The following is a 25,612-nucleotide window of genomic DNA, read 5'->3' on the forward strand; positions in this document are numbered from 1 at the left end:
TTGTTTCTTCACTGTGAATTAGATCCTTTAGCATTATGAAGTAAGCTTCTTGTCTTATTTAATATTTTTAAGCCTAAAGTATCCTGTGTGGAATGTCAAGATTTCTTATTCACTTGGATTTATCTGGTCTAGCTTTTCTTTTTTTTTTTAATTATTATTTTTTTTAACATTTATACATTTTTAAGAGGCAGAGAGAGACAGCATGAGCGAGGGAGGGGCAGAGGGAGAGGGACACACAGAATCCAAAGCAGGCTTCAGGCTCTGAGCTGTCAGCACAGAGCCCGATGTAGGGCTCAAACCCACCAGCCGTGAGATCATGACCTGAGCTAAAGTTGGACGCTCAACCCACTGAGCCACCCAGGTGCCCCTGGTCTAGCTTTTCTGAATCTGTTTGTGTTAAATGGGTCTGTTTATTTAACCCTTGGGTTTGTGTAGCGGTTGGGTTTTGCTACATAAGCCAATCTGAAAATGCTTTTTATTTAATAGATGAGTTAGTTCATTTTTATTTATTGATTTAATTATTATATATTTAAGTAATATTTACTGTGTGTTATATATTTATTGCATTTCTTTTCTATGTTGTCTATATATTTTTAATGTTCCTTATTTAATACTTTTAATATTATATGTTATATATTAAATATTATGTATTTTACATGTTCTGTGTTTATGTTTTTGTTTCTATGGTCATCTTGGTACTATTATTTTCATTAATGATCTTTAGATTTCTTTCCCATCTTCTCTATCCTTTTGATCCTTTTTATCTATGTCATTTTATTTATTTCATTTGTTTTAATTTTTGCTTATGTCCCTTATTACATTCTCAATCTAATCTATATTTCCTGTGATGTCTTCCAATTTGGTCTTTTACTTTATAGGTGATTTTTTCTTTATTTTCAATTTTGTTTCTGAGTTCAGTCAACTCTCATTTTACACCTTCCTGTTTTTATGTTGATTTTTATTTTGAACTTTTAAATAAATATGTTCTTTGAGGTTTTGTTTTTTTTTTTTTAACAGCAAATGGTTGTTTAAGGGTATTTAATTTAGACTGGCATATTTTGGTTACACTTTTTCTGTTTTGTGGCTGTTTTGGGGAATTATTTTCATCTAAAATGTTTTATTTTCTTTTTTTTTTTTTTCTGTTACAATAACCTTTAGTATGGATGATGTCTTCTATTTTCTGTTAATTTTGGAATGTCTTACATTTTCCTAGGCCAGCAAGTTTTAAGTTTGGTGACTTTTTAGATTTGTTAGCACAAGAGTCCCCTCTTCTGTTGGTATGATGAAGTGCAGGTTCTTAAATTAATGTCTACTACATTCTTTTGTGACCAAAGGAGAGAGGATAATGCTGCCTTCTGATGTTTCTATTTTGTTTTTGTAAAACCTTTACTTTCTACTACTTATTTCCTTCTTTCCCCTATTCCCCAAATCCATGAGAATACAAGGCCATTCCCACTTCCAAGTTGTTCCACTCTTCTTGAGAAGGGGTGCAACTCCCAACATGATTGCATCCACTTTCAAGGCCCTCCCTCTCAATTCTCCATAACCAGAACTCTGAACATCCAGATAGCAGATTTATTTTCAGCATTTCTGCCTTGAGGTGGGGCTTCATCTTTTGGAAGATGATTATGTCTGTATTCCACATGTCAAGTGCCTACTTGCTGCTCTACAGGGGACTCCAGAGGTGGTTCTTCTGGCTTCTGAATGTTTACCTTAGTTACATTGAAATTGAAGTATTATTCTGTTTTAGTCATGGTGTAAGCGTGGGATATCAGAGGGTGTTTTTTTTTGGTTTACTTATTTTGAGAGAGAGTACATGAGTGCTAGTGGGGGAGGGGCAGAGAGAGGGAGAGAGAAAATTCCAAGAAGGCCCTGTACTGACAGTGTGGAGCCCAAAATGGATCTCAGTCCCACGAACTGTGAGATCATGACAAACTGAGCTGAAATCAAGAACCAGTTGCTTTCTGACTGAGCCACACAGGTGCACTGGGTGATCAGGGGTTTTATTCATTGTCTCTGATCTGTATGGTATTCAGAATACATGTGAATATTCTTCTAGTGGTGGCCCCACTGCCCTGTGGAATTCCAAAATTAGATCATGTTGTTTTTGAATAAATATAATTGTTGATCAGGTCTTCCTTTTTTGAACTAAAATTTCTTTTAGTTTCTATGTATCGGTCCTGGTTGTGTCTTTTGAGACAACATAGGGTAAATCAAACTTCTCTCTTATGTTCTAACAAAAGCTGTTCCCCAGCCCATAAAATCCTTCTTCTGAAGTAATCATCCATCAGCTCTTCAACCATTATTCAGGTGGTGAAGCTTCAAGTCACCCTTCCCTCATCTGATCACTTTCTTTATCACAGGTGCAAACTTCTCAGGTTTATAGTTTTCTATAATGTATTTACCAGCATAACTTGAGGATGTTATCATCACTGGAAGAAGCTAACAATACCAATTCAAAAGTTCACTCTTAGAATAATCACTTTTCTTTGTCTAATCTAAATACAATGACTTATGTAAGGAAATAAAGGAAAATTGAAAATGGGAACAATATGTTTTTGTATTTTGCTTTTGACAAAGGACAGTTATCAATTAGCTTATCCACAAATACAGGAAGTATTTGTTCTGACTGGAAGAACAGTTAATGTGTCTAAATGTTCCTAACCAAATATAGCAAATACAGTGTAGAATAGCCTGAATAAATATGAATACTTATGAAGCTCTTAATTAGGAGTCTAGTGCTGCAAAGTGAATGCTAATGAATTAAGACAGTACTGCTTTGCTTGCTGTCATTTATGTGGCACCAAAAGGTTATGCCTTTTTATGCAATGATGCAAGTAAATCCTGGAGTTGCTAAAAATTTTCAGTATGGAGCACAGCATTCTTACAGGTTTCAAATAGAAAGGTTATAGGAGAATGTGGGGGAAATGGAATGGAGGAGTGAAGTTGAGAAGATAGAGTGAGGACAGGTTTAGTAATTTTCATTGCAACTTTAGTGGTTACCAACTATTGATGAAAACCAGAAGTGGGACTTAATGAAGCAAAATGATACATTTCTTTATGTAATTTTACCACCTGCACTTCCATGTGTTTTCATATCTTTATTAAAGAGCAGAGAATTAAACGTGAAGATTTGGGTACAGAAAAATATAAATTTAAACCTAGGGAGTAGAGTATAAGCAAAAAAAAAAAATCTAACCTACTAGTTCGGGACCATAGGAAAAAAATCACCATTAAATATCAATAAATATCAGTACTACTTACTTCACAAAGTCAGGGTAATAATATGGAAGAATCCCTTATATTTGTGCATGGTTTTCTAGTGTATCCACCATGTTCCTCAGTTTATCTCATTAAGTCTTTAGAGATACTGTATATACACCGTGCAAGGTTCATCAAGATTAAGTGATTTGTGGATTTAGGAGGGAAGATGGCGGCGTAGGAAGACGCTGGGCTCACCGCGTGTCCTGCTGATCACTTAGATTCCACCTACACCTGTCTAAAGAACCCAGAAAACCGCCAGAGGATTAGCAGAACGGAGTCTCCGGAGCCAAACGCAGACGAGAGGCCCACGGAAGAGGGTAGGAAGGGCGGCGAGGCGGTGCGCGCTCCACGGACTGGCGGGAGGGAGCCAGGGGGGAGGGGCGGCTCGCCGGCCAAGCGGAGCCCCCGAGTCTGGCTGGCAAAAGCGGAGGGGCCGGACGGACTGTGTTCCGACAGCAAGCACGACTTAGCGTCTGGGAGGTCAGAAGTTAACAGCTCTGCTCAGAAAGCGGGAAGGCTGGAGGACAAAGGGAGGGAGAGCTGCTGAGCCCCCGGACGGCAGAGCTCAGCTTGGCAGGGAACAAAGGCGCTCGCCAGCGCCATCTCCCCCGCCCATCCCCCAGCCAAAATCGCAAAGAGAACCAGTTCCTGTCAGGGAACTTGCTCGCTCTGCGCAAACACCCAACTCTGTGCTTCTGCAGAGCCACCCCTCCGGGAGCGGGTCTGACTCCCTCCCACTGCCACAGGGCCCCTCCTGAAGTGGATCACCTAAGGAGAAGCGAGCTAAGCCTGCCCCTCTGCCCCCGTGCACCTTGCCTACCCACCCCAGCTAATACGCCAGATCCCCAGCACCACAAGCCTGGCAGTGTGCAAGTAGACCAGACGGGCCACGCCACCCCACAGGGAATCCCGCCCCTAGGAGAGGGGAAGAGAAGGCACACACCAGTCTGACTGTGGCCCCAGCGGTGGGCTGGGGGCAGACATCAGGTCGGACTGCAGCCCCGCCCACCAACTCCAGTTATACACCACAGCACGGGGGAAGTGCCCTGCGGGTCCTCACCACTCCAGGGACTGTCCAAAATGACCAAACGGAAGAATTCCCCTCAGAAGAATCTCCAGGAAATAACAACAGCTAATGAACTGATCAAAAAGGATTTAAATAATATAACAGAAAGTGAATTTAGAATAATAGTCATAAAATTAATCGCTGGGCTTGAAAACAGTATACAGGACAGCAGAGAATCTCTTGCCACAGAGATCAAGGGACTAAGGAACAGTCACGAGGAGCTGAAAAATGCTTTAAACGAAATGCAAAACAAAATGGAAACCATGACGGCTCGGATTGAAGAGGCAGAGGAGAGAATAGGTGAACCAGAAGATAAAGTTATGGAGAAAGAGGAAGCTGAAAGAAAGAGAGATAAAAAAATCCAGGAGTATGAGGGGAAAATTAGAGAACTAAGTGATACACTAAAAAGAAATAATATACGCATAATTGGTATCCCAGAGGAGGAAGAGAGAGGGAAAGGTGCTGAAGGGGTACTTGAAGAAATTATAGTTGAGAACTTCCCTGAACTGGGGAAGGAAAAAGGCATTGAAATCCAAGAGGCACAGAGAACTCCCTTCAGACGTAACTTGAATCGATCTTCGGCACGACATATCATAGTGAAACTGGCAAAATACAAGGATAAAGAGAAAATTCTGAAAGCAGCAAGGGGTAAACGTGCCCTCACATATAAAGGGAGACCTATAAGACTCGTGACTGATCTCTCCTTTGAAACTTGGCAGGCCAGAAAGGCTTGGCACGATATCTTCAGTGTGCTAAACAGAAAAAATATGCAGCCGAGAATCCTTTATCCAGCAAGTCTGTCATTTAGAATAGAAGGAGAGATAAAGGTCTTCCCAAACAAACAAAAACTGAAGGAATTTGTCACCACGAAACCAGCCCTACAAGAGATCCTAAGGGGGATCCTGTGAGACAAAGTACCAGAGACATCACTACAAGCATAAAACATACAGACATCACAATGACTCTAAACCCGTATCTTTCTATAATAACACTGAATATAAATGGATTAAATGCGCCAACCAAAAGACATAGGGTATCAGAATGGATAAAAAAACAAGACCCATCTATTTGCTGTCTACAAGAGACTCATTTGAGATCTGAGGACACCTTTAGATTCAGAGTGAGGGGATGGAGAACTATTTATCATGCTACTGGAAGCCAAAAGAAAGCTGGAGTAGCCATACTTATATCAGACAAACTAGACTTTAAATTAAAGGCTGTAACAAGAGATGAAGAAGGGCATTATATAATAATTACAGGGTCTATCCATCAGGAAGAGCTAACAGTTATAAATGTCTATGCGCCAAATACTGGAGCCCCCAGATATATAAAACAATTACTCATAAACAAAAGCAACCTTATTGATAAGAATGTGGTCATTGCAGGGGACTTTAACACCCCACTTACAGAAATGGATAGATCATCTAGACACACAGTCAATAAAGAAACAAGGGCCCTGAATGATACATTGGATCAGATGGACTTGACAGATATATTTAGAACTCTGCATCCCAAAGCAACAGAATATACTTTCTTCTCGAGTGCACATGGAACATTCTCCAAGATAGATCATATACTGGGTCACAAAACAGCCCTTCATAAGTTTACAAGAATTGAAATTATACCATGCATACTTTCAGACCACAATGCTATGAAGCTTGAAATCAACCACAGGAAAAAGTCTGGAAAACCTCCAAAAGCATGGAGGTTAAAGAACACCCTACTAACGAATGAGTGGGTCAACCAGGCAATTAGAGAAGAAATTAAAAAATATATGGAAACAAACGAAAATGAAAATACAACAATCCAAATGCTTTGGGATGCAGCGAAGGCAGTCCTGAGAGGAAAATACATTGCAATCCAGGCCTATCTCAAGAAACAAGAAAAATCCCAAATACAAAATCTAACAGCACACCTAAAGGAACTAGAAGCAGAACAGCAAAGGCAGCCTAAACCCAGCAGAAGAAGAGAAATAATAAAGATCAGAGCAGAAATAAACAATATAGAATCTAAAAAAACTGTAGAGCAGATCAACGAAACCAAGAGTTGGTTTTTTGAAAAAATAAACAAAATTGACAAACCTCTAGCCAGGCTTCTCAAAAAGAAAAGGGAGATGACCCAAATAGATAAAATCGTGAATGAAAATGGAATTATTACAACCAATCCCTCAGAGATACAAACAATTATCAGGGAATACTATGAAAAATTATATGCCAACAAATTGGACAACCTGGAAGAAATGGACAAATTCCTAAACACCCACACTCTTCCAAAACTCAATCAGGAGGAAATAGAAAGCTTGAACAGACCCATAACCAGCGAAGAAATTGAATCGCTTATCAAAAATCTCCCAACAAATAAGAGTCCAGGACCAGATGGCTTCCCAGGGGAGTTCTACCAGACGTTTAAAGCAGAGATAATACCTATCCTTCTCAAGCTATTCCAAGAAATAGAAAGGGAAGGAAAACTTCCAGACTCATTCTATGAAGCCAGTATTACTTTGATTCCTAAACCAGACAGAGACCCAGTAAAAAAAGAGAACTACAGGCCAATATCCCTGATGAATATGGACGCAAAAATTCTCAATAAGATACTAGCAAATCGAATTCAACAGCATATAAAAAGAATTATTCACCATGATCAAGTGGGATTCATTCCTGGGATGCAGGGCTGGTTCAACATTCGCAAATCGATCAACGTGATACATCACATTAACAAAAAAAAAGAGAAGAACCATATGATCCTGTCAATCGATGCAGAAAAGGCCTTTGGCAAAATCCAGCACCTTTTCTTAATAAAAACCCTGGAGAAAGTCGGGATAGAAGGAACATACTTAAAAATCATAAAAGCCAGTTATGAAAAGCCCACAGCTAACATCATCCTCAACGGGGAAAAACTGAGAGCTTTTTCCCTGAGATCAGGAACACGACACGGATGCCCACTCTCACCGCTGTTGTTTAATATAGTGCTGGAAGTTCTAGCATCAGCAATCAGACAACAAAAGGAAATCAAAGGCATCCAAATTGGCAAAGATGAAGTCAAGCTTTCGCTTTTTGCAGATGACATGATATTATACATGGAAAATCCGATAGACTCCACCAAAAGTCTGCTAGAACTGATACATGAATTCAGCAAAGTTGCAGGATACAAAATCAATGTACAGAAATCAGTTGCATTCTTATACACTAACAGTGAAGCAACAGAAAGACAAATAAAGAAACTGATCCCATTCACAATTGCACCAAGAAGCATAAAATACCTAGGAATAAATCTAACCAAAGATGTACAAGATCTGTATGCTGAAAACTATAGAAAGCTTATGCAGGTAATTGAAGAAGATATAAAGAAATGGAAAGACATTCCCTGCTCATGGATTGGAAGAATAAATATTGTCAAAATGTCAATACTACCCAAAGCTATCTACACATTCAATGCAATCCCAATCAAAATTGCACCAGCATTCTTCTCGAAACTAGAACAAGCAATCCTAAAATTCATATGGAACCACAAAAGGCCCCGAATAGCCAAAGTAATTTTGAAGAAGACCAAAGCAGGAGGCATCACAATCCCAGACTTTAGCCTCTACTACAAAGCTGTAATCATCAAGACAGCATGGTATTGGCATAAAAACAGACACGTAGACCAATGGAATAGAATAGAAACCCCAGAACTAGACCCACAAACATATGGCCAACTCATCTTTGACAAAGCAGGAAAGAATGTCCAATGGAAAAAAGACAGTCTCTTTAACAAATGGTGCTGGGAGAACTGGACAGCAACATGCAGAAGGTTGAAACTAGACCACTTTCTCACACCATTCACAAAAATAAACTCAAAATGGATAAAGGACCTGAATGTGAGACAGGAAACCATCAAAACCTTAGAGGAGAAAGCAGGAAAAGACCTCTCTGACCTCAACCGTAGCAATCTCTTACTCGGCACATCCCCAAAGGCAAGGGAATTAAAAGCAAAAGTGAATTACTGGGACCTTATGAAGATAAAAAGCTTCTGCACAGCAAAGGAAACAACCAACAAAACTAAAAGGCAACCAACGAAATGGGAAAAGATATTTGCAAATGACACATCGGACAAAGGGCTAGTATCCAAAATCTATAAAGAGCTCACCAAACTCCACACCCGAAAAACAAATAACCCAGTGAAGAAATGGGCAGAAAACATGAATAGACACTTCTCTAAAGAAGACATCCGGATGGCCAACAGGCACATGAAAAGATGTTCAACGTCGCTCCTTATCAGGGAAATACAAATCAAAACCACACTCAGATACCACCTCACGCCAGTCAGAGTGGCCAAAATGAAGAAATCAGGAGACTATAGATGCTGGAGAGGATGTGGAGAAACAGGAACCCTCTTGCACTGTTGGTGGGAATGCAAATTGGTGCAGCCGCTCTGGAAAGCAGTGTGGAGGTTCCTCAGAAAATTAAAAATAGACCTACCCTATGACCCAGCAATAGCACTGCTAGGAATTTATCCAAGGGATACAGGAGTACTGATGCATAGGGGCACTTGTACCCCAATGTTTATAGCAGCACTCTCAACAATAGCCAAATTATGGAAAGAGCCTAAATGTCCATCAATTGATGAATGGATAAAGAAATTGTGGTTTATATACACAATGGAATACTACGTGGCAATGAGAAAAAATGAAATATGGCCTTTTGTAGCAACGTGGATGGAACTGGAGAGTGTGATGCTAAGTGAAATAAGCCATACAGAGAAAGACAGATACCATATGGTTTCACTCTTATGTGGATCCTGAGAAACTTAACAGGAACCCATGGGGGAGGGGAAGGAAAAAAAAAAAAAAGAGGTTAGAGTGGAAGAGAGCCAAAGCATAAGAGACTGTTAAAAACTGAGAACAAACTGAGGGTTGATGGGGGGTGGGAGGGAGGGCAGGGTGGGTGATGGGTATTGAGGAGGGCACCTTGTGGGATGAGCACTGGGTGTTGTATGGAAACCAATTTGACAGTAAATTTCATATATTAAAAAATAAAATTAAAAAAAAAAAGATTAAGTGATTTGTCCGTAGACACCCAGATAGTAAGTGACAGAGCCAGTACTCACACTCATGTATTCTATATTCATTGGAACACAGCACACTGAGAAAGTATAATGTAATTCATTGTTAGCCTCAATACCCGAATACTTCCTAGACTTGTCACTTTGTACTTGTCAAACTGGGTTAATAAAAATTTAAGTGTGTGCAACACACACGTGCTTGCATGTAAAAGTACTCACACATACACTTGTGTAAATGCATATGCAGATATCCATACCCATGCACATGTGATGTAGTATTCCTTAACCATGCATCTTCACTAAAATGTAAGCTCTGAAAGGGTAAGAATTTTAGTTTTCTTTTAGTGATTGTCTTATCTCCAGCACCCAAAACAGTCATTAGTATATGATGGGTGATCAATTAACATTTTTATTTTTGTTTTTTTAAGTTTATTTATTTTGAGAGAGAGAGAGCAAGTGGGGGAGGGTCAGAGAGAGGGAGAGAGAAAATCCCAGGCAGGCTCTGTACTAACAGTGGACGTGGGGCTCGAACTCAAACCATGAGATCACAACCTGACTGAAGTCAGATGCTTAACCGACTGAGCCACCCAGGTGCCCCTCAATATTTTTAAAATACAAGAATAATCCACTGGTGTGTTAATGATTATAGTTATTTTGATAATCGTGTTTATATTTACTGCACTGTTTAAGAATAGTCTTTTTAAATAAAACTAAAGCCTGTAACTTGTGGGACATGTTAGGCATAAATAAATTAAGTAGTGTTTATGTGTACTGAACAAATATAGGGAGGGATGGAAGGAACAAATAGGCACTTGACATTCATGAGGTATGGAATATTCAAGATAGTTATGTCCTTAAATTGGCCATCCATTATTGACATCCAATTAGGCCACAAATATCCTTTGCTGGGACTGCTACTGACCAGGAATATTTGCTTCTAGATGTCTAAATCAGCAAGTGAGTGCTGGCTCCAGGTACCTTCCATCTGCTGAGTCACTTTTCTCACCTTTAACTCTGGTCCTTATAACTGTATTGTAAGCAGAGAAGGCTGATATAACAAAGAATGAGAGGGGGGTAGCAAGCCAGCAAGTGAGAGGGGAGGGAGGGGAAGAAAGAGAGGTTGGGGGAGGGAGATAATGGCGGGTGGTGGTGGGGGAGAAAGACAAAGAGAACATAGGAACATTGTGTAACACAGGATTCAGGTAGCATGGTACCTTTATCCTGCTTGAAGTCTCTTCTAAGTGTATTAACCAACCTCATTTCTTTCCTCTTCTTTTTTTAATGTAAACATTTTTATAAGCTCTTTTTTTTTTTTTCAACGTTTTTTATTTATTTTTGGGACAGAGAGAGACAGAGCATGAACGGGGGAGGGGCAGAGAGAGAGGGAGACACAGAATCGGAAACAGGCTCCAGGCTCCGAGCCATCAGCCCAGAGCCTGACGCGGGGCTCGAACTCACGGACCGCGAGATCGTGACCTGGCTGAAGTCGGACGCTTAACCGACTGCGCCACCCAGGCGCCCCATTAATGTAAACATTTTTAATTTTAATTCCAGTGTAGTTAATTTTAATTCCAGTGTTTTGTTGTTTCAGGTGTACAATATAGTGATTCAGCAGTTCCATATATTACTCAGTGCTCATCAAGATAAGTGTGCTCCTAATCCCCTTCACCTGTTTCACCCATCCTCTCACCCACCTCCCCTCTGGTAACCATCTGTAAGTTCTCTATAATTAAGAGATTGTTTTTGGTTTCTCTCTCTCTTTTTTTCCCTTTGTTTGCTGTTTTGTTTCTTAAATTCCATATATGAGTGAAATTATATGGTATTTGTCTTTCTCTGTCTTATTTTGCTAGCATTTATACTCTCCAGTTCCATCCATGTTGTTGCAAATGGCAAGATTTCATTGTTTTTTTTTATGGCTTAATATTCCATTGTATGTGTATATACATACACACACACACACACACACACACACACACACACACACACCATATCTTCTTTATCCATTATCTATCGATGGATACTTGGGCTGCTTCTAGAGTTTGGCTATTATAAATAATGCTGCAGTAAACGTGGGGGTGCATATATCCCTTCAGATTAGTGTTTTTGTATTCTTTGGGTAAATACCCAGGAGTGTGATTACTAGATCATAAGGTAGTTTTATTTTTAATTTTTTGAGGAACCTCCATACTATATTCCACAGTGACTGTTTTCCACCAGTTTGCATTTCCACAAACAATGCCTGAGGATTCCTTTTTCCTCACATCCTCACCAATACTTGTTATTTCTTGTGTTTTTGATTTTAGCCATTCTGAGAGGTGTGAGGTGATATCTCATTGTTGTTTTGGTTTGCATTTCCCCGATGATGAGTGATGTTGAGCATCTTTTCATATGTCTGTTGGACATCTGTATGTCTTCTTTGGAGAAATGACTGGCTGTATTTTAATTGGATTATTTGTTTTCTTTGGTGTTGAGTTGTAGAAATTATATATTTTGGATACCAACACTTTTTGAGATGTGTCATTTGAAAATATCTTCTCTCAATTCAGTAGGTTGTCTTTAAGTTTTGTTGATGGTTTCCTTTGCTGTACAGAAGCTTTTTATTTTGATGTAGCCCCAGTAGTTTATTTTTGCTTTTATTTTTCTTGCCTCAAGTTACTGCTTGTCCTTCCTTCTATGGTTTTTATGGTTTCAGGTCTCACATATAGGTCCTCAATCCACTTAAAGTTTATTTTTTGTATGGTGTAAGAAAGTAGTCCAGTTTTATTCTTTTGCATGTAACTGAACAATTTCCAGAACACCATTTGTTGAAGACTTTTTCACATTCTTTATTCTTGCTTTCTATTCTATTCTATTCTATTCTATTCTATTCTATTCTATTCTATTCTATTCCATTCTATCCATTGATCTATATGTCTGTTTTTGTGCCAGTACCATACTGTTTTGATCACTACAGCTTTGTAATATAACTTGAAGTCTCGAATTGTGATAACTTCCATTTTATTTTTCAAGATTGCTTTGGCTATTTGGGGTCCTTTGTGGTTCCATACAAATTCTGGGATTGTTTGTTTTCATTCTGTGAAAAATGCTGTTGGTATTTTCATAGGGATTGAGTTAAATGTGTAGAGTGCTTTGGGTAGAATAGACATTTTAACAGTATTTGTTCTTCCAATCCATGAGCATAGAATATCTTTCCATTTCTTTGTGTCGTCTTCAACTTCTTTCTTGTTTTAAGAAACTATAAAACAATTCTTCAGTGTTTTATAGTTTTCAGAGTATAGATCTTTTTCTCCTATTTGGTTAAGTTTATTACTATATATTTTATTATTTTCTGTGTATTTGTAAGTGGGATTGTTTTTTTAATTTCTCTTTCTACTGTTTCATTGTAGTCTATAGGAACACAATAGATTTCTGTACATTGATTTTGTATCCTGCAAACTCAGTGAATTCATTTATTGTTCTAGTCATTTTTTTGGTAGAATCTTTAGTGTTTTCTATATATAGTATCATGTCATCTGCAAATAGTGAAAGTTTTACTTCTTCCTTACCAATTTTGATGACTTTTATTTCATTTTCTTGTCTAATTGCTGTGGCTAGGAGTTCTACTATGTTGAATAAAAGTGATGAGAATAGATATCCTATCCTTGTTGCTGATCTTGAGGGAAAAGCTCTCAGTTTTTCACCATTGAGCATGATGTTAGCTGCGAGTTTTTCATATAAGGCCTTTATTATAGTGAGGTATGTTCCCTCTAAACCTACCTTTTCTTGAGAGTTTTTATCATGAATGGATGTTGTACTTTGTCAAATCCTTTTTTTGTGTCTATGGAAACGATCATGTAGTTTTTATCATTTCTTCTATTGATGTGATGTATCATGTTGATTGATTTGCAAGTTGAACCACCCTTGCATCCAAAGATTAAATTCCACTTGATCATGGTGAATGATTTTTTTAAATGTATTGTTGGATTCAGTTTGTGAGTATCTTGTTGAGGATTTTTGCATCTATGTTCATCAGAGATATTGTCCTGTAGTTCTCTTTTTTTTTGTGGTATCTTTATCTAGTTTTGTTGTCAGGGTAATGCTGGCCTCATAGAATGAATTTGGAAGCTTTCCTTCCTCTTCTCTTTTTTGGGATAGCTTGAGAAGAATAGGTATCAACTCTTCTTTCAATGTTTGGTAGAATTCACCTGTAAAGCCATTTGGTCCTGCAATTTTGTTTGTTGGCAGTTTTTTGATTACTGATTTAATTTCATTGCAGATAATTGGTCTGTTCAAATTTTCTATTTCTTCCTATAATATTCCTGATTCAGATTTGGGAGGTTATATGTTTCTAGGAATTTATCCATTTCTTCTAGTTTGTTCAATTTGTTGGCATATAATTTTTGATAATATTCTCTTAAAATTCTTTTTATTTCTGTGGTTTTGGTTCTTATTTCTTCTCTTTCATTTTTAATTTTGTTTGAGTCCCCTCTCTCTTTTTCTCTCTCTCTTTTTTAAAATGAGTCTGGCTGGGGCGCCTGTGTGGTTAAGTTGGTTGGGTGACTGACTTTGGCTCAGTTCATATTCTTGCAGTTTATGAGTTCGAGCCCCATGTTGGGCTCTGTGCTGACAGCTCGGAGCCTGGAGCCTGCTTCAGATTCTACCTCTCTCTATCCCTCCCCTGCTTACATTCTGTGTCTCTCTGTCTCTCAATAATAAATAAACGTTAAAAGAATTAAAAATAAATAAAATGAGTCTGGCTAAAGGTTTATCTATTTGGTTGATCTTTTCAAAGATCTTTTCAAAGTTTCATTGATCTATTGTTTTTTAAAATTTCCATATCACTTATTTCTGCTCTAATCTTTAGTATTTCCTTCTTTCTGCTTGTTTTGGGTTTTGTTTGTTCTTCATTTTCTAGCTCCTTTTGGTGTAAAATTAGGTTTATTTGAGATTTTTCTTGCTTCTTGAGATAGGTCTGTATAGCTTTTAGAACTACTTTTGCTGCATCCCAAAGATTTTGGACCATTGTGTTTTCGTATGCTTCCATGTAATTTTTCATTTATTCTTTGATTTACTGGCTGACTCATTCATTGTTTAATAGCATGTTATTTACCTTCCATGTATTTGTGGTCTATCTAGATTTTTTCTTTTGGTTGTTTCTATTTTTAAAGCATTGTGTTCAGAAAAGAGGCATAGTATGATTTTGGTTTTTTTGTTTTTGTTGAGACTTGTTTTGTAGTCTCATATGTGATCTGTTCTGTCCAATGTTTGATGTACACTTGAAAGGAATGTGTATTGTGCTGTTTTAGGATGGAATGTTTTGAATATATCTCTTAAATCCATCCAATCTAGTATGTCATTCAAAGCCTCTGTTTCCTTATTGAATTTCTGTTTGGATGATCTGTTCATTGATGTAAGTGGGGTGTTAAAGTCCCCTACTGTTATTGTATTATTATCGATTTGTTCTTTTATGTTTGTTATTAACTTTTTCTTGTATTCAGGCACTCCCATGTTTGGTACATAAATATTTAAAATTGTTATATCTTTGTTAGATTGTCCCCTGTATTATCATATAGTGTCCTTCTTTGTCTCTTATTACAGCCTTTGTTTTAAAGTCTGTTTTGTCCCATATAATTATTGCTACCCCAGCTTTCTTTTGACATACATTGGTGTGATGAATGTTTTTTCATTCTCTCACTTTCAATCTGCATGTGCCTTTTTTTTTTTAATTTTTTTTTAACGTTTATTTACTTTTGAGACAGAGAGAGACAGAGCATGAATGGGGGAGGGTCAGAGAGAGAGGGAGACACAGAATCTGAAACAGGCTCCAGGCTCTGAGCTGTCAGCACAGAGCCCGACGCGGGGCTAGAACTCACGGACCGTGAGATCATGACCTGAGCCAAAGTCAGACGCTTAACCGACTGAGCCACCCAGGTGCCCCTCTGCATGTGTCTTTAGGTCTGAAATGAGTCTCTTATAGGCAGCATATAGATGAGTCTTTTTTTTTTTAATCCATTCTGTCACCCTGTGTCTTTTGATTGGAGTGTCTAGTCCACTTACATTCAGAGTAATTATTGGTAAATATGTATTTATTGCCATTTTTTTACTTGTTTTGTGGTTGTTTTTGTAGTTCTTCTCTGATTACCTTTTCTCTTGCTAACTTACTCATGGTTTGCTGGCTTTTTTTACTGATATACTTAGATTCCTTTCATTTAGAGTTTCAATGACTGGTTTTTGATTTGTGTTACCATTAGGTTTGTATATGACATCTTCTGCATATAGCAGTCTGTATTAAGTTGATGGTCACTTAAGTTTGAACCCATTATTTACTGCCCATCCCCAATGTTTTTGGTATATGGTGTCATACTTACATCCTTTCATTTTGTGAGTCTCTTGAATGATTTGTAAAGATATGCTTTTTTTAGTGCTTTTGCGTTTCCTACTTTTCTTACTCTTACTAGTCTTTCCTTTCCACTCAGAGAATCTCCTTTAACATTTCTTATATGGCTGGTTTAGTGGTCTGAACTTCTTTAGCTGTTGTTTGTGTGAGAAACTCTTTATCTCTTCTTCTATTCTGAATGATAGCCTTGCTGGGCAGAGTATTCTTGGCTGCATATTTTTTCCTTTCAGCAGTTTGAAAATATCCTGCCACTCCCTTCTTACCTTCAAAGTCTCTGTTGAAAAGTCAGCTGAGAGCCTTAGGGTTTTTTCTTGTATATAACTGTCTCCTTTTCTCTTGATGCATTTGAAATTGTCTCTTTATCACTACTTTTTCCATTTATATTACTATGTGTCTTGGTGTAGGGCTCCTTGGGTTGATTTTGTTTGGGGATTTCTATGCCTCCTGGATCTGGATATCTGTTTCCTTTTCCAAATTTTGGAAGATTTCAGCAATTATGTCTTCAAATTAATATTCTGCCCCCTTTTCTCTTTTTTTCTTCTTCTGGGATCCCTATAGAATGTTATTACTCTTGATGGTGTTGCTGAGTTTCCTAAACCTATTCTCATTTTGCATAATTTGTTTTTCTCTCACTTGCTTAGCTTACTTTCCATTACTCTGCCCTCCAAGTTACTAATTTATTCCTCTGCTTCATCTAGCCTGCTATTTATTCATAACATCTAGTGTGTTTTTTAAGTTTTTATTTAAATTTCAGTTAACATACAGTGTAATGTTAATTTCAGGTATACAATATAGTGATTCAGCACTTCCATACAATACCCAATGCTCATCACAAATGCTCTCCTTAATCCTCATCTATATATGTAACCCATTCTCTTACCTACCTTCCCTCTGGCAACCATCAGTTTGTTCCCTGTAGTTAAGAGTTTGTTTCTTGGTTTGCCTCTCCATATCTTTTTTTCCCATTTGCTCCTTTGTTTTGTTTCTTAAATTCCACATATGAGTGAAATCATATGGTATGTATCTTTCTTTGACAGGCTTATTTTGCTTAGCATAATACTCTCTAGCTCCATTCATGTCATTGCAAATGGCAAGATTTCATTCTTTTTATGACTTAATGATATTCCATTGTTTGTACATTCTACATCTTCATTATCCATTCATCAGTCAGTAGTCCCTTGGGGTGTTTTGATAATTTGACTATTGCAGATAATGTGCTATAAACATTGGGGTGCATGTATCCTTTTGAATTAGTACTTTTGTGTCCTTTGGGTAAATAACTAGTAGTGCAATTGCTGGGTTGTAGGGTAGTTCTATTTTTAAATTTTTGGGGAAACTCCATACTGTTTTCCAGAGTGGCTGCACCAGTTTGCATTTCCACCAACAGTGCATGAGAGTTCTCCTTTCTTCACATCAGTACCAACATTTGTTGCTTATTGTGTTTTTATTTTAGCCATTCTGAGAGGTGTTAGGTGATATCTCATTGTAGTTTTGATTTGTATTTCCCTGATACTGTTGAGCATCTGTTCATGTGTCTGTTGGACATCTGTATGTCTTCTTTGGATAAATGTCTATTCATGTTCTCTGCCCATTTTTTAATTGTATTATTGAGTTCTTTTTTTTTTTTTTTTTTTTGGTGTTGAGTTGTGTAAGTTCTTTATATATTTTGGATATTAACCTTTTAGCAGGTATGTCATTTGCAGCTATCTTCTCCCACTCTGTAGCTTGTCTTTTAGTTTGTTGATTGTTTCCTTTGCAGTGCAGAAGGTTTTTATTTTGATGATATCCTGATAGCCTGTTTTTGCTTTTGTTTCCCTTGTCTCAGGAGACGTATCTAGAAAAGTGTTTGTGGCTGATGTCAAAGACATTACTACCTGTGTTCTTTTCTAGGATTTTTTTGGTTTCAGGTCTCACATTTAGGTCTTTAATTCATTTTGATTTTATTTTTGTGTTTGGTGTAAGAAAGTGATCTGGTTTCATTCCTTTGCTTGTTGTTGTCCAGTTTTCCCAGCACCATTTGTTGAAGAGACTGTCTTTTTTCATTGGATATTCTTTCCTACTTTGTCAAAAATTAATTGACCATATAGTTGTGGGTTCATTTCTGGGTTTTCCATTCTGTTACATTGATCTATGTGCCTATTTTCTGTGCCAGTACCATACTGTTTTGATCACTACAGCTTTGTATTATAACTTGAATTCTGGAATTATGATGCCTCCAGCTTTGCTTTTCATTTTCAAGATTGCTTTGGCTATGTGGGTCTTTTGTGGTTCCATGAAAATTGTGGGATTATTTGTTCTAGCTCTGTGAAAAATGCTGTTGGTAGTTTGATAGGGATTGCTTTAAATTTGTCCCATTTACAATTGCACCAAAAACAATAAGATGCTTAGAATAAACCTAACCAAAGAGGTGAAAGACTTAGTCTGAAAACTCAAACACTGATGAAACATATTGAAGGGCACACAAAGAATTGGAAAGATTGGAAAGACATTCCATGTTCATGGATTGGAAGAACAAATATTATTAAAATATCTACTACTCAAATCATCTGGTGTATTTTTAATTTCATTCATTATGTTCTACATTTCTGATTGGCTCTTTTTTATGTTTTTTCTTTGTTAAAGTTCTCACTGATATCTCCACTTTTTTTCTTAAGTTCAGTGAATATCTTCATAATCATTACCTTAAGTTCTCTATCAGGCATATTACTTATATCCATTTTGCTTAGGTCTCTTGCTGTGGTTTTGTCTTGTTCTTTCATTTGGGATACATTCCTATGTTTTCTCATTTTGTCTAATTCTCTGTGTCTGTTTCTCTGTGTTAGGGAGTTCAGCTACATTTCCTGGTCTTAAATGTAAAGGCCTTATGAAGAAGAGGTTCTGTATTGCCCTGCAGTGCAATGACCCCTGTTCAGTATAAACTGGCACTTTAGCTAAAGCTATGCATGTTGTGTGCACTCAGCTGTTGTGTCCTGGCCACTTTTTATTTCAGTCCAGTTGTCTTCAGAGGCTCTCTTTGCCTGCTATAGTCCCCAGCCAGGGTGGGGTGCACAATTTTAACAAGGTGCACCTTGGGCTTCCACAGGGCCCACTACTACCACCCCTGCCACTGGGACCGAGGGTCTAGAAAATAGGGTGAGGAGAGGAGGTGTTGGCAAGGTTTGCACTGGTCTTCTGGGGGAGGATACCCACAGAGACTGGACTGAGGGAGGCAAGGGTTACTGGGATCTGCCAAAGTGCTGGGTGGGGGGCAGGGCTTGGCATAAGCCATTTAGGTAGTGAATGTGGGCATTGTGCTGATTCCTGCAGGTCGTCATGTGTTTATGCAAGGGGATGGAGAGGGAGATGTCACCTGACAGCTTCTTTGTTCCTGGAGAAGTCCCTCCATGAACTCTGCCCCTCTGGAACATTCTCTGAGATATGTAAATAACTTCCCCTCTTGTTTGCCCCCAGTGTTTTTCAACCTGTTGTTTCTGTGCTGTAATTCTACAGGCTGTTTGTTATGATAAGGGCAGGACCTCAGCTTTCTATCACCCTCTGGACTCTCCAGAGCTGCACCCTCTGATATTTAAAATTTCAGGCCTTAAGTCTCACTGGTTGTTAGAACTCTAGAAATCTGGCATACATGACATGTAGTTTTGTAAAACCAAATGTTATAGGGATTCCTCTTCGTCATGTGAGCTCCTTGGTATGATAGTCTGTTTCTTGCTCGTCTATACATCCACGACTGCCTCCTCCCACTGTGTGGATGGCCACAGTTTCACTCCCCACCACGTGTCTGCCCTTCTTACCGTCTTTGATGTGGCTTCTTCTCTGCCTTTAGTTGTGGAGTTTGTTCTGCCAGTCTTCAGGCTGTTTTCTGGGTTATTACACTGAGGTGAGTGTTATCTAGTTGTATTTGTGGGATGAGGTGAGCTTAGGGTCCTCTTACTCTGCCAGTTTGCCCCCTCTCCTCTTGCTTCTTGCTGTGTGTTTTCAGTTGATTCATCTAACTGTATGATTCAGTTATCTTAATTTGGTCTGTGAGCCCTTCTATTCTGGTACCTCTGGGAGAGTCTGCCTAGTAGACTACTTGGAGACTACTATACGTCAAGTTATTTGCTACTGTGGTGATGATTTACTTTAAAATAAATTTCATAAGATTCAAGTTTAATTCCATAATAAAGTCACTTTATTTCACTTGCCCTCCAGTATTAAGAGAAAGATGAAGAGAAGAAAATGCCTTGTGTTATGCATGGGAACATCATCCTTCATGTGTCAAAGCTGAATGGAAGTTGAAAACTCTGAACTAGAAAACTAGCATTCCAGATCAAAGGCTCTGAAATCCTAATCTGACACTACCAGCAGTCCAGACTGTCCTCCCAAATGCAGAGGTCAAAGAAAGAATATGGTTAAAAAGTGAGTGATGTGAAGAATTTCAGAGGTACAACATTCAATCAATTTCTTTAATATAGAAGTCAAAGATTATTCGGTTTCTACAAGGGTTTTTTTTTTTTTTTGTCTTCAAATGCTACAGAGGAAAGGATTGCCTGAATTTATCTAAATAATCTCATTTTGAAACTTGATTTTGCTTTAAAAGACTCAAACAGTTGACAGAGACGATATTATACTGTCTGACTTAAAAAAAAAAACTATTTAAGGGGATATTTAAAATGTGCCATTCTTCGGGGCGCCTGGGTGGCTCAGTCGGTTGAGCGTCCGACTTCGGCTCAGGTCAGGATCTCGCGGTCCGTGAGTTCGAGCCCCGCATCGGGCTCTGTGCTGACTGCTCAGAGCCTGGAGCCTGTTTCAGATTCTGTGTCTCCCTTTCTCTCTGACCCTCCCCCGTTCATGCTCTGTCTCTCTCTGTCTCAAAAATAAATAAACATTAAAAAAAAAATGTGCCATTCTTCTTCAAAAATGGTTAATGTAAAAATATTTTGAAGAGGGGTCTGCTCACAGCAAGTAAATGGAGGGGCCCAGTGGTTTGGAGGCCACTCTGAAGGCAGATGAGGCAGAGAGTGAGGCCGAGGCAAAGAAGTGGCTACTATGCGTGGACCTCTTTGTGTGGACTTATACGTGTGAACTTCTCTGTGTGGAGTTTGCCTCGGTCATGAGCTGTGACACCACCGTGGCTCAGTGCTATCTGGTGGAGAATGACTGGGAGATGGAGAGAGCGCTGAACTTGTACTTTGAGCTGCCTGTGGAGGAGGGCGCTTTGGAAAGCCACCCTCAGACCCCAGCCAAGTCAAAGTCCTGTGTTGACCTAATGAATAAAGAAACAACTGATTCCATTAGTTCTAAAACCAGCACATCTGAAGGTATTATGCATTTGATTTTTACAAATGTTTGAAATATTTGATTTTCAAATATTTATAATATTTGATATTTGTACAGGAGGTTATTCCCCCATATTGTAGCCACCTAAAGAAGAGAGCAAGTAGTGATGTGATTATTATGGGTCACGAAGAAGGATATTTCACAGCTATAATGTTGAAGAAATCGAGAGTGAAATTTAAAATCCAAGATATCCCTTTTCCAAATACAAAAATGATGAAAAACGTTTTGTGTGTGTATGCAACTGTGTCGGGAAATGAACTTTGCCTTATGACTTCTCATGTGGAAAGCACCAAAGAGCATGCCAAGGAACAAATGAATCAGTTAAAAATGATTTTAAAGAAAATTCAAGAAGCTCCAGAGTCAGCTATAGTTATATTTGCAGGGGATACAAATTTAAGGATCACCAAGTTACCAAGTGGGTGCTTTACCCAAAAATAATTTGTATGTCTGGGAGTTTTTGACAAATCTAGGCATTGCCAGTATGCATGGGATACACAAATAAACTCTAATCTTGGAATATCTGCTACTTGTAAGCTTCATTTTAATCAAATATGTTTCAGAATAGCAGCAGAAAGTGGTCCTATTGTTACCCAAAGTTTGGACTTCCTTGGGTTGGAAAAACTGGACTGTGGTAGATTTCCTAGTGATCACTGGGGTCTTCTGTGCAACTTAGATGTGATATTATGAAATATTTTTCAAATAAGAGTTTTACATTTTCTGGTAATTTCATTCTGGATTTTGCAAATGTAATTTCTACTTATCTGGAAAGGTAGGCTTAATATGGAGGAATTGATATACTGTGTCACTGTAACAGAAGAAAACACTACTGTGATTTTATTTTGTGAACTGTGTCCTCAAATTTCAGAACTAAATATTGATGTTTATTTAAATTAAAGCATACCTAGTGTTCAGTATATGAGACTTCTTCTTAAAAGGCCACCAAGACCGTTGGAGCTTTTAATAATGCTCAGAGCTGCCAGCTGGTCCTCAAGTAGGGCCACATTGTCTCTGGGCTAGCCTTTATATTTTGTTTATTTTTAAAATCAGGCACCAAATAGTTTATATTTTAAGTAAATACTTAAAAGTAAAAATAAGAGATTATTGAGGTTGGGGGATTGGATCTTTTCATTATATTTTACAAATTCAGATAATCTTAAATGAAAAAGCCATGATTATATACATTTAAATAGAGGACAACTATCCTATAGCAGACTTTGTCTTTGTCAGCTAATAGTACATAATTGGTCACCTGTAAGTGAAACCTTCTGATTTTAAATTCTTCAACTTTTCTTTTTAAAAATTTTTTTTCAACGTTTTTAATTTATTTTTGGGACAGAGAGAGACAGAGCATGAACGGGGGAGGGGCAGAGAGAGAGGGAGACACAGAATCGGAAACAGGCTCCAAGCCATCAGCCCAGAGCCTGACGCGGGGCTCGAACTCACGGACCGCGAGATCGTGACCTGGCTGAAGTCGCACGCTTAACCGACTGCGCCACCCAGGCGCCCCAATTCTTCAACTTTTCAAAATGAATATTTGTCAACATGTCACCATTCATGTTGCCAACAGGGGCAAATAGGCTTGATAACGATTAAAGTCAGTTTTATACCTGTACTGGACTTTTTTCCTAAGAAAAAAATAAGTGTGTAAAGAGGAATAATCTTTTAGATTTACTTCTTATAAAATTGAATTATTTTACAGAGGAGGGATAAAGAGCACTTTTTAATGTGCTTAAAGAAACATTTTAAGGGGTGCTGGGTGGCTCAGTTCGTTAAGTGGCTGACTTCAGCTCGAGTCATGATCTCTTACAGCTCAGAAGCTGCAGCCTGCTTTGGATTCTATGTCTCCCTCTCTCTCTGCCCACCCCTGCCCCCCACCCCACCGCCTGCTCACACTCTCTCTCTTTCTCTCAAAAATAAAATAAAAAGAAACATAAAAAAGTTCAATATTCAGTTAAAAAACATTTTTTAAGAGAAGTGTACTTTAAATAATTTTACTTGTTTAAAAATTTTTTTTGAAGAGTAAATACTTCATGAATGCTGTTAGTATATTTTTTATTATGTGAAATGGAAGCAATAGAAAAATATTTTATCAGAGATGTCATGAATTTTCCTTTTTATTTCATTGGCATGAAACATGTAATATGAGTTTTAAATTAAGATGTTTAGTCATTGGAGCTTTATAACCACTCTTCTCAAAGCAACAACCTCTGAACATAGCACTGAATCATATAATCATAATTCAACATTCACCTCTAGCCAATCCCTCTATTCTGAATTTTCAGTAAAACAATTTAGTTATTTGAACACCAGCTGGTGGCCTATTCTCTATACTGCAAATAATAGAAGGATTTATAAGCTACTCATGTTGCCTCTTTTCAGTGTACCTAGGAAGACAGAATGTTATTTTATATATTAATCACTTCATAATCATTGATTATGTCCAATCTGTTCATCTGAAGTGAAGGAAGGATGTCCAAAAGAGGGACATCAAAGATTAATTTCAGTTAATTAAATTCTTAAATTACATTTCCAGCTGAAGGCTAAAGTATAGACATTAATTTAGTATGAAATTGATAGATAATTATATGTGTTGCATATGTTTGTGTTTCTTCACTTGTAGAGAAATTTTAGAGAAAGTAGGCAAGGCTGCCTTACCTAGATGAAAGAAAGTTTGCAAATTTGATACATGTTTGGTATGTAAAAGCGTTTTTAGACATCTCATGCTACTCTCCCTCATCAGAGTAGAAAGTAATCACAGGGAATACAGGAACATCTGGTCCTAAAAGTAAGTCATGTCAGAGAAGAATATGAAAATGGACAAGGATGTAGGCAAATAAGGGTGAATATCATACAGTCAATGTCCTTTCATATGACCTTCTTTTTGTGTGTGTGTGCTCCCACTTATGGATGGTTTTGCTTCCTTCACAGTTCATGTTGTATTCTAAATTTGACATCATACAGGAATGAAAAAGATTTTTACTTACTGGGTCTCAGGAAAAAACAGCATTTCAGTCATAATATACAGACTACATAGATCTAGAATATTTTTAAAAGCATGATATACAGATTTCTGTTTCTAGCCAAGATGGAGGGTGAATTGAGAGAGACAAGATTTGCTTTCCTGTCCAAGCAACAAATAACTTAATAAAATATATGAAAGAATAGTTTTTAAGATATTGAACATTAGGCAATGAATGGTAGTGATTCCCTTAACTAATAAATGAGACGAGATCTATAATTTCCCCAGGTTATCGGCTGCAGATTTCCCAGGCCACAAGGAAGAGAGAACCCAGAGAAAGCCTGGTGGTCTTCTTGAGTTGAGAAGATGAAGCAAGGAATCTGGGGAGGTCAAGGAAGCCATAGTTCATAGGGAAAGTGTCACAGAGGAGAGAGTTATGCAGAGAAAGGGAGAAAAATCTCTGGGAATCTGCAGAATCCTCTGTGTGTTTTCAGCTGAGCACTGATCTGTGCATGAGGGTGAGGAAGCTACTTGAGGCTGGAGAAAGAACCACCAGAAATAATTAGAGGGAATAATTCCTAGGACTTGCAGAAGACATCAGCCACTGTGGGAAACCCCATAATTCTGGATGATAGGTAGAATTCTCAAAAATGTTTTGCCTCAATAGTGGCAAAATCAACCATAAACTAAATGCTGCTTTGTTCCTCCTAACAACCCTCACAAGCAAGACCTGAATGTATCACACTGGTTCTAAGTAGCTTAATAGCAGTCCAGAATAAGCCTCAACAATATTTATAGAAATGCAAAGATATACTGCATCCAACAAGATAAAATTCATAACGTCTAGGATTCAACAAAAATTATCAGCATGCAAAGAAGCAAGGTATTATCCATAAGGAGGTGAAAAATAATCTATTCAATCAATCCAGATGTGTCACAAAAGAATTCATAAACAAAGACAGTAAACAATTACTATAAGTATACTTCCTACGTTCAAGAAACTGGAGTAAATATTGTACATGTTAGGTACAGCCAGAAGATGTTAAAAAGACCTAAATTGGACTTTCAGGGATTAAAAGTACATTTTTTGAAGTGAAAATATAGTAAGTGGGAGTCACGATATTGCAGAACTGATCACTGAACTTGAAGACACAGCAATTGAATCTATACAATAAGTAAAGAGAAAAAAATTACTGACTCCCCTCCTCCACAGACCATTAGTATTTAATATTTCTTACAGTGCAAGTCTATGGTAGATAAGATGAATCCTTTCAGTTTTTGCCTGCTTCTAAATGTCTTTATTTTGACTTCACTTCTAATTAATTAATTAATTGATTAATTTTAAAATTTACATCCAAGTTAGCATATAGTGCAATAATGATTTCAAGTAATTTCTTAATGCCCCTTAACCATTTATCCCATCCCCCCTCCCACAACCCTCCAGCAACCCTTTCTTTGTTCTTTATATTTAAGAGTCTCTTATGTTTTGTGCCCCTCCCTGTTTTTATATTATTTTTGCTTCCCTTCCCTTATGTTCATCTGTTTTGTGTCTTAAGTTCTTCATATGAGTGAAGGTATATTTGTCTTTATC

At 37.8% G+C, this 25,612-nt stretch overlaps 1 protein-coding gene and 1 pseudogene across 2 annotated transcripts in view; both read left to right on the plus strand.

The window, feature by feature from the left end:
* The window catches only part of FBXO4 (F-box protein 4), a 62,603-nt gene that overhangs the window by 24,307 nt on the left and 12,684 nt on the right, over positions 1–25,612 (plus strand). Inside the window, exon 6 of one of the 2 annotated variants that reach the window (XM_058718651.1) lies at positions 19,935–20,216. The exons of the other annotated variant lie outside the window; for it this stretch is intronic. Coding sequence (XP_058574634.1) covers positions 19,935–19,951 — 17 coding nt within the window. The 3' untranslated portion in view covers positions 19,952–20,216. Of the gene's footprint in view, positions 1–19,934; positions 20,217–25,612 lie in introns of those variants that run through there. 2 annotated transcript variants of the gene reach the window in all.
* On the plus strand, positions 20,625–21,976 carry LOC131505287 (tyrosyl-DNA phosphodiesterase 2-like; annotated as a pseudogene).

The sequence above is a fragment of the Neofelis nebulosa genome, chromosome 1 (assembly GCF_028018385.1).
Source record: "Neofelis nebulosa isolate mNeoNeb1 chromosome 1, mNeoNeb1.pri, whole genome shotgun sequence".
Lineage (NCBI taxonomy): Eukaryota > Metazoa > Chordata > Mammalia > Carnivora > Felidae > Neofelis > Neofelis nebulosa.